General features: G+C 37.0%; 1 protein-coding gene across 1 annotated transcript; it reads left to right on the forward strand.

Moving 5' to 3' along the window:
• Positions 1-1,900: 1,900 nt before the first annotated feature.
• On the forward strand, positions 1,901-16,401 carry LOC132803158 (putative calcium-transporting ATPase 13, plasma membrane-type). The gene is made up of 6 exons (XM_060815424.1): positions 1,901-3,273; positions 8,849-9,178; positions 9,340-10,750; positions 15,672-15,746; positions 15,856-15,969; positions 16,264-16,401. The coding sequence occupies exons 1-6, from the start codon at positions 1,901-1,903 to the stop codon at positions 16,399-16,401; spliced, it is 3,441 nt and encodes a 1,146-aa protein (XP_060671407.1).
• Positions 16,402-16,965: the final 564 nt, after the last annotated feature.

Below are 16,965 nucleotides of genomic sequence, written 5' to 3' on the forward strand. Positions count from 1 at the left end.
TTGGTTTATATTAGATTTCAATTTTTATTTAATAGTTTATTATCTATATTTTATTTATTTATTTATTTTTAAGAAAACAGAGATTGGTGTTTCTAATTAATATCAATTCAAATTACCAAAACACATGGCATGTTTGTAATTGTTTTCATGGTCATTCTAAAATAAAATAAAAGTACTCGTTGCTCTGTTTAGCTATTCACGTAGTTATATTATATATTCATGGAGCCGGCTCCTTATACCAAAATATTTAACAAAAACTTTTAAAAAATATCATTTTATCTGTTAAATGATTAGATCTAATAGTGTACAAATTATGGAGACAATTATCATAAATTTTCAATGCTTATTCATTCTTAAATTTACCCAATTATAGATCAAAAAGATTTGTCAAAAAATATTTGTTAAATATTTTTATATATTGAACGCTCCACTATATTCAAGGCTCAACAAATTAGTTATTAGGAAAGTGTATAAATAACTTAAAGTTCTTTTAAGTTTTTCACAATTGTCTTTGTTAAAAAAAAGAAAAGAAAAGAAAAAGATTTACACAATATATAGTCATAGCTAATATTTGAAAAGGAAATTAGTGAATTAAGTTGTACACTTTTTTATTTTCCTTTTTGTTTTACTCAATAAGAAAAATACAATTTCAGTGAGATTGTTTGCATGTTACCAATTTGAAGCTACTTGCCACTTCTCATCTTACGAGGAAATTTGAATACACATCTCATTTGCACTTTTTATGCAGATATATTGTAGAAATTAATTGCATATCCATTCACAAAAATAAAAATAAAAAAACTGCATTTCCAGAATTTGCCTTCTCTCTCTCTCTCTCTCTTATTATTATTATTATTTTTTTAAATTTTTTTACCACTATTGACGCTTATTTGTTTAGTTTTTTTTTTTCACCATTACAGATTCCGAAGCCAGGGAAGCGGGTTCTACGTGTAGCAAATAAAAAAAAAAAAAAAATAAAAACCTCAACAAAAGGCAAGATGAAATTGGCTAATGTTGTAGTGATTAAGCTAGTCAATGACAATTTTTAAAACTATGACCATCTTCATATTCTAAACAAGAGAGACACTAATTGGATTTGGTTTAGCAAATATTTGGCGTACGTTGTGAACACAAGAACCCGATATTGACATTTCACACCCCCCCGGGACAAAAAAAAAAAAGAAAAAAAAAAAAGAAAAAAAACCCAATATAAAAAAAATTCAAAAAAAATTTAATACCATGAGAACTTCTTTGTATATATATATATATATATATATATACATGAAGGTTCACTTTAGTTAAGGCGTTATACTTTGGTTAAGGCGTTATTACCATCAGCCAAGTGTTTCTTAAGTCTCGTTTCTAGACCTGTCGGAAGTAGTAACAAAGTCTGTACCCTTTTCCGCGTTGCGATGAATAGAAGTCTTTGTGGCAGCTTACCCGTTTGCTTTTTCATTTTATTTTATTCTCTTAAGAGTCCTTTTTTTTTGGAAAAACTTGTCATATTAGTTTTTCTATGAAGATTGAATACATCTCCTTCTTGGAAATTTCTGTGGAAACACGATTAGCACACGTATATAAACACATTTCACGACAAACAACTGCATACCCAGGACTTGTGTCTCCCTTTTTTTCATACCATTCTTGAACGTCTATTTATCTGTTTTTTTCATACCATTCTCCATACTTACCTTCTCTCCTTTTCCACCATTATTGGTTCTTATCCTCTCTCTCTCTCTCTCTCTCTCTCTCTTTCTCTCTCTCTTTTCCCACCATTATAGATACCAGAATTTGTCTTTCTCTCTTTTTTCCCATCATCAATTCTTCATACTTGCCTTCTCTGTTTTTTTTTTTTTTTTTTGGGGGGTGGGGAACTATTAAAGATTCCGAATGCAAAGAAATGGATTCTGCTGCTAGGAACCGAAGACAGCCCTCTTCTATCCCAACAAAAAGAAAACAAAAAAGACTCGTGAAGCTTGTGAAGAAGAAGGATTTGGAGAATCTTAAGAAACAGGGAGGGATTGACGGAGTAGCCAGCGCTCTCCGAACTGATATACGCAAGGGGATTTCTAATGATGGAAAAGAGATTGCTCGACGACGTAGAGTATTTGGCTCAAACTCATATCGCAATCCCTCCAAACATGTACGAATTTTAAATTTCATCTGGCAGCTCCCATCAAAAGACTATAACCGACGCGTATGGCAATCCCTCCACCGATTTACCGTTTATAAAGACTTGGTGAGCATTATTGCTACATATATCCTATTCTATGCTGCCTATGTCGTCGGAAGTTGTAGAGTACCCTCTCGGAAGTTCACCCAACTCAGAGAGAGAGATGTTACACGAATTGACGTCGTGAGGGGTGGAAGAAAGCAACGAATTTGCACATCTGAAATCGTTGTCGGAGATGTGATTTGCTTAAAGACTAAAGACCAAGTTCCAGCGGATGGATTGCTCTTAAAAGCAGAAGGTGAATCTCTGTTCGTGGATGCTTCAAGCTTGACAGCGGACAGTCACGAGGTTGAAATTAACCATGACCAGAATCCATTCTTGTTTTCTGGATCTCAGGTGGTTGGTGGTTCTGGCCGGATGCTTGTCATTTCAGTTGGCAAGTCCACAGTACGGGCAAGAAAAAAGAGCCGAAACAGTCCAAATGAGCATACCCCATTGCAAGATAAACTCGATCAGCTTTGCTCCTCAATCCGTGAGGTTTGGCTGAAAAATGCTTCGATATTTATTGTAGTCTTGTTAGCCAGATACTTTACTGGGAACACCAAGGACGAATATGGAAACCAAGAATTCAAGTCTGGCGATGCCATTTTTGCTGACGGTTGGAATTCTACAGTTGCTATATTTATAGAAGCTTTTGTCGTCATTGTTATGTTTGCGATTCCGGAAGGCTTGCGATTGGCCGTTGGGCTTATTGCTTCATTTTCAGAGATTAGGATGATGGCTGACATGGAATTAATGGTGAGTGATTCCTCCGCTTGGGAGAAGATGGCATCTACCACCACCATTTGTGTGAACATAACAGGCAACGATCTCACCATGAACCAGTTGAAGGTCGACAAGTTTTGGTTTGGCAATGTCTCTTTGGATAAAGGAGCTTACTCTTCAGTTGCTCGTTGTGTTAAGGATTTGTTGCGAGAAGGAATCACCGGCCTGTATGTTACTTGTGGAACAGAATGCGGAATCCCAGGTATTCCCACCGAGAAAGCAATTGTTTCATGGGCAATTCAGGAGTTGAATATGGATATGGATAAAGTGTTGTGGTTCTCTGACCACTTTAAAGAAGAAATATGAGAAGAAAAATAAAAAAAATTCTATTACTCTCTTGAAAATAGAATACAAAAATACAAAAACTTCTCTCTTGAATTCTCACGTGAAACCTCTCTCTACACTCTCCAATTCTCTCTGGAATTGCTCACTCTTCTCTCAAGCTCTCTCTGGAACTTAAACACTCTCTCTCTCGGAGTTTTCTCTCAATATTCCTCACTTGGGATAATATTGAGCTTGCTCACTTGGCTTGGCTTGCATACAACGGGATGGAGCCTATTTATAGGCTTACAAGGTCGGTTGCATGGCCACAATTTTCAACAGCCTCTGCAGAGCCCACAATTGTTGAACAATCCATTTTCGGTGCAGCAATGGCCATTGTCATAAATGGTGGCTGTCGGTGCAGTGGTGTCAAAAATGGTGGCTGTGCAATCTTCACACTGTCGGTGCAGTGGTGGTGCGGCTGGACTTCACAATTCTCCCCCTCCAGCCGCATTTAAAACTGATGGTCATCTGCCATCTATTCCAGCTATGTCTCTGCATAGCTTCAGCTTCTCTTGAGCAACAACTTTTGTTAGCATATCTGCTGGATTCTCTTTTGTGTGGATCTTCATCAGTTTCAGCAACTGTTGATCTATTACTTCGCGTATCCAATGATAGCGGATGTCAATGTGCTTTGTACGGGAATGATACATTGAGTTTTTGCTCAAATCCATGGCACTTTGGTTATCACAATGTATCTTGTAGTCTTCTTGCTTGATGCCCAATTCTGTGAGAAAACGCTTTAACCACAACATTTCCTTACCCGCTTCCGCTGCGGCAATGTACTCTGCTTCAGTAGTGGATAAAGCAACACACTTCTGCAATCTTGACTGCCATGACACAGCTCCCCCCGCAAAAGTGTAGAGATAACCTGATGTAGACTTTCTATTATCAGGGTCTCCGGCCATATCTGCATCTGTATAGCCTTCTAAGATTGGATCACATCCCCCGTAGCATAAGCACAGCTTCGATGTACCTTTAAGATACCTGAGAATCCATTTGACTGCTTCCCAGTGTTTCTTTCCAGGATTTGAAAGAAATCTGCTCACAACACCTACTGCATGAGCAATATCTGGTTTGGTACACACCATTGCATACATCAAACTTCCTACCGCTGAAGAATATGGTACTGAAGCCATCTCCTCTATCTCTTCTTTGGATGAGGGGCACAATTTCTTACTCAACTTGAAATGATTTGCAAGTGGAATGCTGACCGGTTTGGCTTTATCCATGTTGAATCTCTTTATCACCCGTTCAACATACTTCTCTTGAGATAGCCATAACCTTCTATTCTTCCTGTCTCGGATTATTTGCATTCCCAAAATTTGTTGAGCTGGTCCTAAGTCTTTCATATCAAAGGACTTAGACAATTCTTTCTTCAGCTGACTAATCTTCATTGCATCTTGTCCAACGATCAACATGTCGTCCACATATAGCAAAAGTGCAATGAAGTTTCCACCTGAAAATTTTTGAATATAAACACACTGGTCTGCTGCAGTCCTTTTATAACCTTGACTCACCATAAACGAGTCAAACTTCTTATACGAGATTTTCTTTCCCTGAAACCTCAAATCCTTCTGGCTGCTCCATGTAGATTTCTTCATGTAAATCACCGTGAAGAAATGCTGTCTTCACATCCATCTGTTCAAGCTCTAGGTTTAGACTTGCTACTAAACCAAAAATGACTCGAATTGAAGTCATTTTTACCACTGGTGAAAAAATCTCATCAAAGTCAATTCCTTTCTTCTGAAGAAATCCTTTGACCACCAATCGGGCTTTGTGTTTCACCACCTTTCCGCTACCATCTTTCTTGAGCTTGAACACCCATTTATTCTTTAGTGCCTTCTTTCCTGTTGGAAGCTCAACCAACTCATAAGTATGATTTTTCTGCAAGGATTCCATCTCATCTTGCATTGCTTGCAGCCACTTTTCCTTCTCTTGATGAGAAACAGCTTCCTGGAAACTCTCTGGCTCCCCCTCTTCAGTAAGCAGAATATACTCAGATTCTGGAAATCTCTTTGATGGAATTCGGCCTCGCTCAGATCTCCGAACTTGTAAACCACTGGTTTCAGGAGGTGTACCATCATCTGACCGCTGTGATGGCCCTGCAGCTGCTTGAGAGGATTGAGTCTCCCCCTGCTCAATATCCCCTTCTTCCTCCTGGTCTGCTTCTGGTATATCTTCATGCACCTCATTATCTTCTGTGGCTATTTGTGCTGGTGCTGGATTAGGACAAAAATTCTCGGCACTAGAACTACAATTAGGAGACATTCTGGGCTTTTCAATGTCTTCCATTTTCTGGTTTTCATGGAATACTACATCCCTGCTTCTAATAACCTTCTTTGTTTTCGGGTCCCATAACCTGTATCCGAATTCTTCATCTCCATATCCTATAAAGATGCATGGAGTAGATCTTGCATCGAGCTTCTGTCTGAGCTCCTTGGATACATGTACATAAGCTAAACAACCAAACATTCTTAAATGAGAGTAGGAGGGAATCTTACCCGACCACACTTTCTCCGGAATGTCAAAATTCAACGGTACTGACGGTGATATGTTGATTAAATAGCAGGCGGCACGAACAGCTTCTCCCCAGAATGGCTTTGGCAGCTTAGCCATACTGATCATACTTCTGACCTTTTCCATAATGGTTCGGTTCATTCTTTCGGCTATTCCATTATGTTGTGGGGTGCGAGGGACCGTCTTCTCATGTTGAATGCCGTGTCTTCTGCAGTAGGCATCGAACTCCTTGGAAGTATACTCGCCTCCATTATCTGAGCGGAGGCATTTCAGCTTCTTTCCTGTTTCACGCTCTACCATGGTATGAAACAGTTTGAAGTAATCCAATACCTGGTCCTTTGTCTTCAAGAAATATACCCACACCTTCCGTGAAGCATCATCAATGAAGGTCAGGAAATACTTGTTGCCACCTAATGATTCCACCTCCATGGGACCACAAACATCAGAGTGCACCAGACTAAGCAACTCTGATCTTCTCAATGCAGAGGAACTGAAGGAGACTCTATGTTGCTTACCAAACAAGCAGTGATTACAAGGATCTAGCGCAGCATCCTTGCAAACAGTGATAAACTTCTTCCTTGCCAAAGTGGACAATCCCTTTTCACTCATGTGACCGAGTCTCTGGTGCCACAGATTTTGAGACGCCTCTCCTTCTGCAATATTGAGGCTATCTGCACATATCTTCACATGAGTCTTGTACAGCATTCCACAAATATGTCCTCGGGCGACAACTATGGCACCTTTCGACATTTTCCATGTGCCTTTGCTGAAGTAGTTGTCATAGCCTTGCTTGTTTAAGGCTGCTCCCGAAAGTAGATTAAGCCGAAGATCTGGAACATGACGGACATCCTTCAAAGTGATTGTACAACCAACATTCGTTTTTACCTGAATATCACCAGTTCCCATAATCTTTGCAAAACTGGAATTTCCCATTTTTACCGTACCAAAGTCTCCTGCTTTGTACGTTTTGAAGAAATCTCTGTGTGGAGTGACATGGTAGGATGCTGCAGTATCGACTACCCACTCAACATCTTGGGTTGATATATGAAGGCATGTCTCTTCTTCGGTGGAGCAGAGCGCCACTTCTCCTGTAACAGTGACTAGTGTCTCTCCATCCTTCTTCGGCTGATTACCTTGGAGTCTCTGCTCTCTCAATAACTTTCTGCAGTTCTTCTTCATGTGACCCTCCAAGCCACAATGATAACACTTATACGATGATTTTCTACCGTCTGTAGATCTGCCTCTGCTCTTGCTCCTACCTCTCCCCCTATCTCGACCACCTCTTTGCTGTCTTCCTCTCTCTGTGACGAGGGCATGTGACTGATCCATGCCAATGTCCTTTCTCCTGGCCTCTTCATTAAATAGGGCATCCTTAACCATAGACATAGTAAGTTTGCCATTCGGGGCCGAATTGCTGAGAGAGACTACCAATGTCTCCCAACTATCTGGAAGAGAGCTTAGAAGTAGGAGGGCCTGATCCTCATCCCCTAGTTGATAATCCACAGTAGATAGTTGATTTACCAAGCTCTGAAACTCACTGGTATGCTCAGCTACAGAAGTTCCACTCTGTAATTTTAAATTTACCAATCGCTTAAGCAACAGGGCTTTGTTCCGAGCAGTCTTGGCCTGGTACATGTCCTCCAATTTTGTCCAGAGGGCATATGTATCCGTTTCCTTCGCTACATGATGGAAGACACTGTGGTCGATCCATTGCCTGATCTGACCGATCGTTTTCTTGTTTAATTTCTTCCATTCTGCTTCTTTGCTGGGATCGGGGTTTTCTCCTTTCGCTTCTATAGGATCAAACAGATCCTTACAGTTGAGGAGATCTTCCATCCGAGGTCTCCAAAGTGTATAATTTGTGGCAGTGAGCTTAACCATAGCTCCCGAAGATGATTCTTCCATTGACATTATGGCTTGACCAAAAATGGAGCTGAATTTGGCAAAACGGAGTTAACCGTTGCGTCCGGAACGGCCGAAAATGGTGGACTTGACTCTTCCGGGGTCAAAATATAATTACCAGAAATTTTAGGGCAAAAATATAATTTCACAAAATATCTGGGTCAACCTGCAAATACAGAAACTACAGGGGTCAATATGTAATTTCCAATAATTCAGGGGCTGTTCCGTAATTTTAGAAAATATTGATGACGTGGCAGAATGTGCTGACGTGTCAACACGTGGCAGATGATGTGTCGGCTGGCATGGCTGACGACGTGTCGGCTGGCGTGGCAGATGACGTGGCAGGGGTGCGCTGACGTGGCTGCTGACATGGTCGTCTTCAACCTCCAGACGGCGCGTGCGGCGCGTGAGGCGCGTGAACTGTTGCAGAAAACTTCAGGCGGCGCGTGTGGGCGCGTGAGACGCTCTCTTTCTCTCCGGCGAACTTGTGCGTTCTCTTCTCGTCGGGTACTTTCACCTGGTATTGTCAAATTAATTATTTGAGCAACTTTTTGAAACACCAACTTGAAGAACAGTAGCTTTGTTTCTTCAAATTTTGAACCCAAGCTCTCGACCTGGAGCTTTGATACCACTTGTTGTGGTTCTCTGACCACTTTAGAGAAGAAATATGAGAAGAAAAATAAAAAAAATTCTATTACTCTCTTGAAAATAGAATACAAAAATACAAAAACTTCTCTCTTGGATTCTCACGTGGAACCTCTCTCTACACTCTCCAATTCTCTCTGGAATTGCTCACTCTTCTCTCAAGCTCTCTCTGGAACTTAAACACTCTCTCTCTCGGAGTTTTCTCTCAATATTCCTCACTTGGGATAATATTGAGCTCGCTCACTTGGCTTGGCTTGCATACAACGGGATGGAGCCTATTTATAGGCTTACAAGGTCGGTTGCATGGCCACAATTTTCAACAGCCTCTGCAGAGCCCACAATTGTTGAATAATCCATTTTCGGTGCAGCAATGGCCATTGTCATAAATGGTGGCTGTCGGTGCAGTGGTGTCAAAAATGGTGGCTGTGCAATCTTCACATTGTCGGTGCAGTGGTGGTGCAGTTGGACTTCACATAAAGTGACAAACAGGTGTACTATTCATCCGGTTGATGCCTTCAATCCACAGGATACACGAAGTGTCTTAATCAAGAGGAAGGCAGACAAGACAGAGCACACTCACTGGAAAGGAGCAGCAGATATCATTCTAGCAATGTGTTCGAGGTACTACGATACTTCTGGGAGGATTCAAGTTCTTGATGGCAACCAGAAATTGGAATTCCAGCGTATCATTGATGATATGGCGAAGAGCAGTCTCCAATGCATCGGTTTTGCATATAGTTCAGTTCCTGCACAAAAGGTGGAGGAGGAGGAGGAGGAAGAGGGGGAGGAGGAGCAAGAGGAGGAGGAGGAAGAGGGGGGGGGGGGGGGGGGGGGGGGGGGGGGGGAGGAGGAGGCGGAGGAAGAGGAGGAAGAAGAGGAGGAGGAAGAGGAGGAGGAGGAATCCGATGGAAATGAAACGCTGAAAGAAGATGGTCTGGTTCCGTTGGGATTAGTGGGGGAAGAGGGGGAGGAGGGAATTGGAACCCTGAAAGAAGATGGTCAAGTTCTGTTGGGATTAATGAGGGAGGAGGGGAGCAGGGGAAGAAGGAGGAGGAGGGAAATGGAGCCCTGAAAGAAGATGGTCAGGTCCTGTTGGGATTAATGGGGGAGGAGGGGGAGAAAGAAGAGGAAGAGGAGGACTCCGGTGGCAATGAAACGCCGAAAGAAGATGGTCTGGTCCTATTGGGATTAATGAGTATCATCAAGGATCCTTGTAAGAAAGACGTGGAATGCTGTGAGAATGCCGGAATTATGGTCAAGATGACCACGGGCGACAATGTTTCCACCAAAGAAGCCATAGATATAGCCAGTAAGTGTGGAATACTTCATCCACGCCCGGACGTGAAAGAAGCAGTAATAGACGGTGAGAAGTTTCGCAATTACTCTCCAAAACAGAGAAGGGAGAAAGTTAATAAAATTTGCTTGATGGTGAGATCATCTGATAAAGATAAATTGCTATTTGTCCAAAGCTTGAAGCAAAAAGGTCATGTCGTTGCAGTCACTGGGAATGACGAAAGTGATGTATTGGCATTGACAGCAGCTGATGTAGGACTCTTCCTTGGTAACCCAGGCGACGAAGTTGCCAAGAATGCCTCAAAAATCGTCATCATGGATGATAATTTTGCTTCAGTGACCACAGTTGTGAAATGGAGTAGATGCATTTACAACAGCATCCAGAAATTCATACAGTTTTATCTCACTTTCAGTTTTGCTGCTCCTGCTATCAACTTTACTTCAGTAGCTTTGGTAGGTGAAATTCCATTGAACCCAGCCCACTTATTATGGTTGTTCTTGATTTTGCATGCACTGAGTGCTCTGGCTCTTGCCACGGAGAAGCCCACCAAAGAACTCATGGAGAAGCCACCAGTGGGAACAACAGAGCCACTCGTATCCAAAATCATGTGGAACAACCTGTTGGCTCAAGTTCTGCTTCAGAGTGTTGTCGTTTTGGTGTTACTGTTCATGGCCGGTTTACTTTTCGGCGAAGACTATCGGTTAAAGGGCACATTTATCTTGAATGCTGTTCTGCTCTACCAAGTTTTCAATCAATTCAATGCAAGAAAGCTGGAGAAGAAGAACGTGTTTATCGGAATAAACGGGGACAAATCGTTTCTATTTATTATTGCAGTAATCATTTGGGTTCAGATACTGGTGGTGCAATTTCTAAAGCCGTTTGAAAATTCAACAAGGTTGACCTGGGAGCAATGGGCTGCATGTTACGGGATCGCCTTCATATCTTGGCCTATCGGTTGGTTTGTCAAGTGGACCTGTTCTAAAATCGGTTCTAAGCAACGTGTAAGAAATGTGAAAGGAAAAGCTAAAGAGAAAGGAAAAGCTAAAAAGCAAGGAGAAGAGAAACTAGAGGTAAAAGTGGAATAGTCTTATTAGGATTTAATATTTTTAAATTTATTGCTTTTGTTTTTAATTTTTAGGAATTTATTTTGTGATTGATTCTTTAGTTTGTTATTCTTATATCCGTTTAGTTTTCTATTTCTATTTAAAATAGGACTTTATGCCTATTTATTCTTGTAACAGATTTATATTCCATTGGATACATTATTTTTTTCTTTTAATTTTTTTGGTTTTTTATAAGTTCGAATTTTATTTTGCTATTGCAGCTCTGTTTTCAACAATTATTGTTGTGATGGTTATCAAGCAAAAGTTGGATAAATGAACAATTATTGTTGTGATGGTTATCAAGAAAAAGTTGGATAAATGGAACGTTAACGTAAAATGTCATTGTGTTGAGACTCAATTTGGTTGTTACTGATTTCATTTTCCAACATACATGTGATATCAACTCCCACTAAATTAAAGTCATTTGCATAGATTTTTAGAGAAAGTCAACTTTTTTCTAACTAGAATAGATATAGCTGACTGTTTAGGAATAGCTCCGAAAACAAATTTGAAGTCAACCGCTAAGCGAGTAGATAAACATGAGAATCATGGATTTATTCATAATGATTACAAATATTACTTAAAGAACAGAAACAACAATTCAAATGAGGTTGGTAGATGTAGGTAGTTTTATGGAATATTTACCCTCTATGCAATTGGAAGATCCTATATATATATATATATTTTTTTTTTTTAATATAATACAAGTGGACAAAGATGATTTAGTAAGTAATATTTTCTAAATCAATTCCTACTGATCAGGATCATGCAATGACAAAACTATTAACTTCTTAATGGACATAAACATGTCATTGGTTATGTATCTGCTCTTGCATCAAAATGTTAAAAAACATCTTAATTAGTGGAGTTTTTGAAAAATATAACCTAGATCCTTATTATTTATTACCCTGTCCAATGAATTATATGGTGTTCTCGTTTCTTTTGCTGCATATTATGCCAATGCCCAAATGAATCTCAATCCCTTTCTGAACAACATTGAGAGATGAGCTTCGAGAATTGCTGAAGAATAGTTTTTGGCATTTATATATAAATTATGAATCGTTACCACATTGACTAGCTTACTAAAGAAAGTGAAGACCCTAGATCTGGAGAAATTAGAAAATTATTTTAGACTTTTTGTTTTTTCCCCCCTATTAATATGTATTGTTGCAATTATTTCAATTAGATCTTCTTTCTTTTCTATCTGTATTTACTTTTTTCACCTGATCAGTCACATAATGCATTTTATTACTTGATTAGTCTATAAGTAGATGGTACTTTACAATTGAATGGGCCTAGAGTATTGGAATTAGGAAAAGTTGAATTATCACTTAATGGGAGAGGGCTTTCACATATAGGCCCGTTCTTTTTTGCACCTTTTTTTTTTTTTTGTTTATTTTTGTATTTTGGATGAAATTATTGAATTTTACACAAATTTTTTAGATTATAGGTTTTAAATTATCATTTTAAAAAAAAAAAAATTAAATTAATAGAAAGTTTTTTTGAATTTTGAATATGGGAATGTAGAATCTCTTAAATTCTAAATTTTAATACCAAATTGAATTATCATTATTTTATTTTTATCTTCCAGACTCTAATATCAAGTTGAATTATTATTATTTTATTCATTTTAACTTTTTTTCTCTAACATTCTCTTTCCCCTGGTTGATGAGAGGTGCCCTATCGTTTCTTTTAATTTTTTTCTCTAACACTAAGCTATCATTTCTTTTAACTTTTTTTCTCTAACACTCTCCTTCCCCTAGTTGATGGGAGGTGGGCTATCAGTTGATTAGAGGTGCACTATCAATTCTTTTAACATTTGTTTTTTTTCTCTATCACTCTTTCTCTCACATGCAGACACATATAGACATGTAGGCATGTAGGCCAAAGCTTCTTTTTAAGCTGGCCTCTTTTGATCTTATTTTTAGGTTCTTTATTTTTGATTTTTTGAGTGAAGTTATTAGAGTTTTTGAGAGTAAGACCTTTTGGAAAATAATTAAATTGAATTATTATTTTTTTTTCAAAAGTTTAAAATGACTGGAAGAGGGTTTTCATTTTTTATTTTGGATGAAATTATTAAATTTTAAACATATAATTTTTTAGATTGCTAACTTTGATATCAAATTAAAATATTATTTATTTTAAAAATTTAAATTTTTAAAAGAACGATAGTTCAATTGAAAAAAGACTTTTGGGAAAAAAGCTTGGAATAGTTGATAACAATTGTATTACTGGACTAGCAAATCTAACCCGAATTTCAAGTGGGCTTGCCTTATGGAATCAGGTTGAGTAGGCAAAGTCAAAAGCTACCTGTTAGGGCTGGTCCAACATTACTCTGAAATTATAAAAGTAAAAAAAAAAATATACTTTTTTTTTCCCTCCCAAAATTTCAATGTAATCATTTTGTTATTTTTTAGTTATGGAAAATATAAAAATCTATAAAGGTAGGCTTACAGCCATACAGCTTTTGCCTTAGACTTAATTGCTTCTTGGACATTCGACCTGAGTTTTGAGGATAATGATAAATAATTTTTTATTTATTTAAAATAGGTAATAATAGGAATATCAAATAAATATAAATGCTATGTATCAGCATTTTATTAATTAAAATATTATTATAATTTAGTTATGAATAATAAAATTTTTAAAAAGATAGATATATTAAATAAAAATTAATTAAATATTAATACATAAAATTTGATACACATCTTAATATATTTATTTAAAATTCTTAGTATTATTCATTTGAAGTACCTTTCTAGTACCTAGTTATGTATCAGCTTATTTGAAGAAAGGAATTAGAATCCTCTATTTGGATATGTTCAATTTTTATCTATGGTTGTTATTCAATTCCGATGTCAATCCAATAGTGTCTATAAATCTTATTTTATTTGAAAATTTTGCCCCCAAAAAAAATAAAAGATAAAATAATAATAATAAATAAATAAATAAATAAATTCATATTTTTGCTTCATGTTGACTTCGGCCTGCAGGCTGATCCCGGCCTTACCTAGATACATTTTGTCATCCAAACAACAGGATTAAGGTTTTTATTGTTTTTGGGTGATTAAGGTTGATTGAGTGTGTTATGTCAAAGGAAAGGAAATTATAAGAGTGAGTTTAATGAAGGATCTGTTTTGTTATTTTCAAAAGAATGAACCCCATTATTCACCATGTTTTGTAACACTGTTATGAAAATAAAACAAAATCTAAAGGGATGTTACTTATTGCAATAAAATCGAAAAATAATGTTATGTGTCTAACAATGTTAAACTAGGAGCAGGTTTTTTCATTAAAAAAAAAAAAAAAAAACTTGTAGTCTACAAAGAAAAACAAAGCCAACCTCCTTTGTACTTTTAAAATTCTACAAAATATGAAAATAGTAACATTGAACTGCAAGTACTAAGTCAAATATCTTCATAAATGAACTGCAAAACAAGATTATGGTCTTCTCTCCCATTTTTCGTCTACTATGACAGATTTTAAATTGAATTTTCAATAAACTCAGTACAAATTTATTTAGCTACTTATTCATTTAAGCCAAAAAAAAAAAAAAAAAAATTGCTTCCCTTCCCCACTAACATGTTTCACATTTCGGCATATCTAATTAGTTCAGTGATGCTTTAATTTTTATTTATTTATTTATTGTTTTCCATAATAAAGATGTATATGCAATTAATTTTAACAAAGATTAAGGGGTTCATGTATATTTTTCAAAGATTAATTGTTAAAATTCCCCAGTTGATCAACTAGTGACATTAAATTTTCTTAAATCTTTAAATTTCTAACTTCTGTGGCATTATCTTGGTTTAATCAACTTTGGTAATTTTATTTGCCCAAAAAAAAAAAAAAATTGTAGCTTTTAACTCCTATAATTTGTTCTTGATTCTTTATAGACACTGATTCAAGATATATATATTTTTTAATCCCTGGTTGTTTGATTCTTTGGATTTTTTTAATAAAGTATGTTGTTCTCTTAGATTTTTAATAAAACCATCTTTTATTAGTAAAAAGAAAAAGAATGTTAGTATTTGTCATAGTTCATAATCATCATTATCTATGTTGATTTAATAAAAATATATTAGTTGGTTTGATTTGATTGCTACAATGATGATAAATAATATATATATATTTTTAGATTAAATACTTTTTTGTTTGTTGATTTTGCTTTTATGGAAAACAAGACAAAAGACAGAAAGAAAGAAATAAAAAAAACACCTGTCATTTTTTTATTTTTATTTTGATTTTATTTTTATTTTTTATTAAAGAGAAACCTAAAAAAATAAAGGCCACAATTATAAGCCTGGATCAAATAGTCTATTTCCTAAAATGTTTTTTCTACGTTCAGAGAGATTTAAGATGTTTGTTAGGAAGAGGTAAATTAAGGATTTAAATCTTATACTTTAACAAATTTTTAGCTCTAACGCAAATATTCATTAATTGACTTTTTTTTAGCTAATTTCCAGATGGAAAGAGCCAGATTTAGTTGGAATGTGTGGCAGGCTTGAGTCAGCAAAAATTGTTACATCACCACATCCATGATATTGTGGCTTATAGGCATATGGATCAGACGTGAGCCAAAAAGAAAAAGCTAAATTGGGTAGGTCAAGTGCCATCATCATCACAACTGCTTTGTTCAATTAGGACATCTTTTTTGCTTATCAACAAAGGAAGCATTTTCTACTTCTTTGAACAGGGTTGGCATGCAGAGGAAGAGATTTACCACACAAAAAATCTACGAGGTTGACCCAATTAAGAAACAAAGAAACAGAAACAGTAGAGTACCCTTTTGAAAAGTTGACCCAATTCAGAAACAGAAACAGTAGACAAATTGATATTTTGAGAGATTGAACAAGGTAACAGATTTGCACATCTGAAATCGTTGTAGGATGTGATTTGCATAAAGATTGGAGATCAAGTTCCAGTGGATAGGTTGCTCTTAAAAGGTGATCATTCTCTGTTCGTACGTAAGTCAACCTTAACAGGGGACAGTGACCGCGTTGAAATTAACAATGACCAGGATCCGTTCTTGTTTTCTGGTCTGCATGAGAAATCATCAGTTTTAATACCAGGGTGCGGTGCAATCACGGAGGACTGGTGTTGAACGTTTGACGTCTCAGCAACCGTCTGCTGATCTGGATGAGCAGTTAGGCAAGAATGTTGGAACGAAGAAAGTCGAAATCAAGGTCTTTGGATCAAATTGTTATGAGTTCGTCCGAAGTCTTCTTTGCCTGACAAACAATATTGTTCTAAACATTTAGCAAAGAAAATTGATAAAAGACCTTTGTCGACAATTATATGTCTAGATGATGGTGATAAGGGTGTGGCTAAAAGACAGAAGCAAGATGTGGTTTTTTTCTGAAACCGTGGTGGGGACTAATGATCAGCCTCATGAAAATCTTCAGTTGGAATGTTCGATCTAAGAATTCATTCTTATTCTGATAGGCCATATCGATATGAATTTATGTAGTGTGGTACAGGGACAAATACGGCTGACTGGTTTTTATGGAGCTCCAGAAGAATCTGATCGAAGATTTGCTTGGGAATTGTTGCGTCTTTTATCTGACGGACATCAGGGAGGATGGTTTATCTTTAGAGATTTCAATGAAATTTTATAGCAACCTTATAAGAAAAGGGGAAAAGACAGACCACAATATCAAATTGATCAATTTTGGGAGACAATTGATGCATTTTCTTTACAACCTTTAGTATCAATTTACGTGGAGCAATCGGTGTGAAGAATATTCAAGAGCAGTTGGATTTAATGTTTTACGAATATTGATGGTCATACTCTGTTTCCTACCGCCTTTGTGAAGCATGTTTCAACTTCTGTCTCGGATCATCAGGCTCTGCTTATTTATCTGGAAAAAAATATAGAGTCCAAGATACGGTACGGAAACCGTTTTCATTTTGAGAGTGCGTGGGTGGGAGAGACAGGCTGTTTAGAAGCGATAAGAGTCATCTTGGTCATCGGCTACTAGTCATGCAACTTTGCAAGGAGTTTTAAGGAAGATGGAGTCTTGTGCAGATAATCTCAAGAAGTGGAACAAATTTTCTTTATGTTCTGTCCAGATGGATTTGAGAAATCGAAGTAAATGTTTAGAGGACTTGCAATGCTTACAACCATCACGTGAAAATCTTGCTGTTTTACTCGCTACTGAGAAGAAAATAAACTATTTATT

The sequence above is a fragment of the Ziziphus jujuba genome, chromosome 3 (genome assembly GCF_031755915.1).
Source record: "Ziziphus jujuba cultivar Dongzao chromosome 3, ASM3175591v1".
Taxonomy (NCBI): domain Eukaryota; kingdom Viridiplantae; phylum Streptophyta; class Magnoliopsida; order Rosales; family Rhamnaceae; genus Ziziphus; species Ziziphus jujuba.

Coding starts and splice junctions, on each gene's coding strand:
- LOC132803158 (XM_060815424.1), top strand. CDS start 1,901: ATGGATTCTGCTGCTAGGAACCGAAGACAGCCCTCTTCTATCCCAACA. Junction 10,751..15,671: donor AAGGAGAAGAGAAACTAGAG/GTAAAAGTGGAA, acceptor AAATCGTTGTAG/GATGTGATTTGCATAAAGAT. Junction 15,747..15,855: donor AAGGTGATCATTCTCTGTTC/GTACGTAAGTCA, acceptor TTTTAATACCAG/GGTGCGGTGCAATCACGGAG.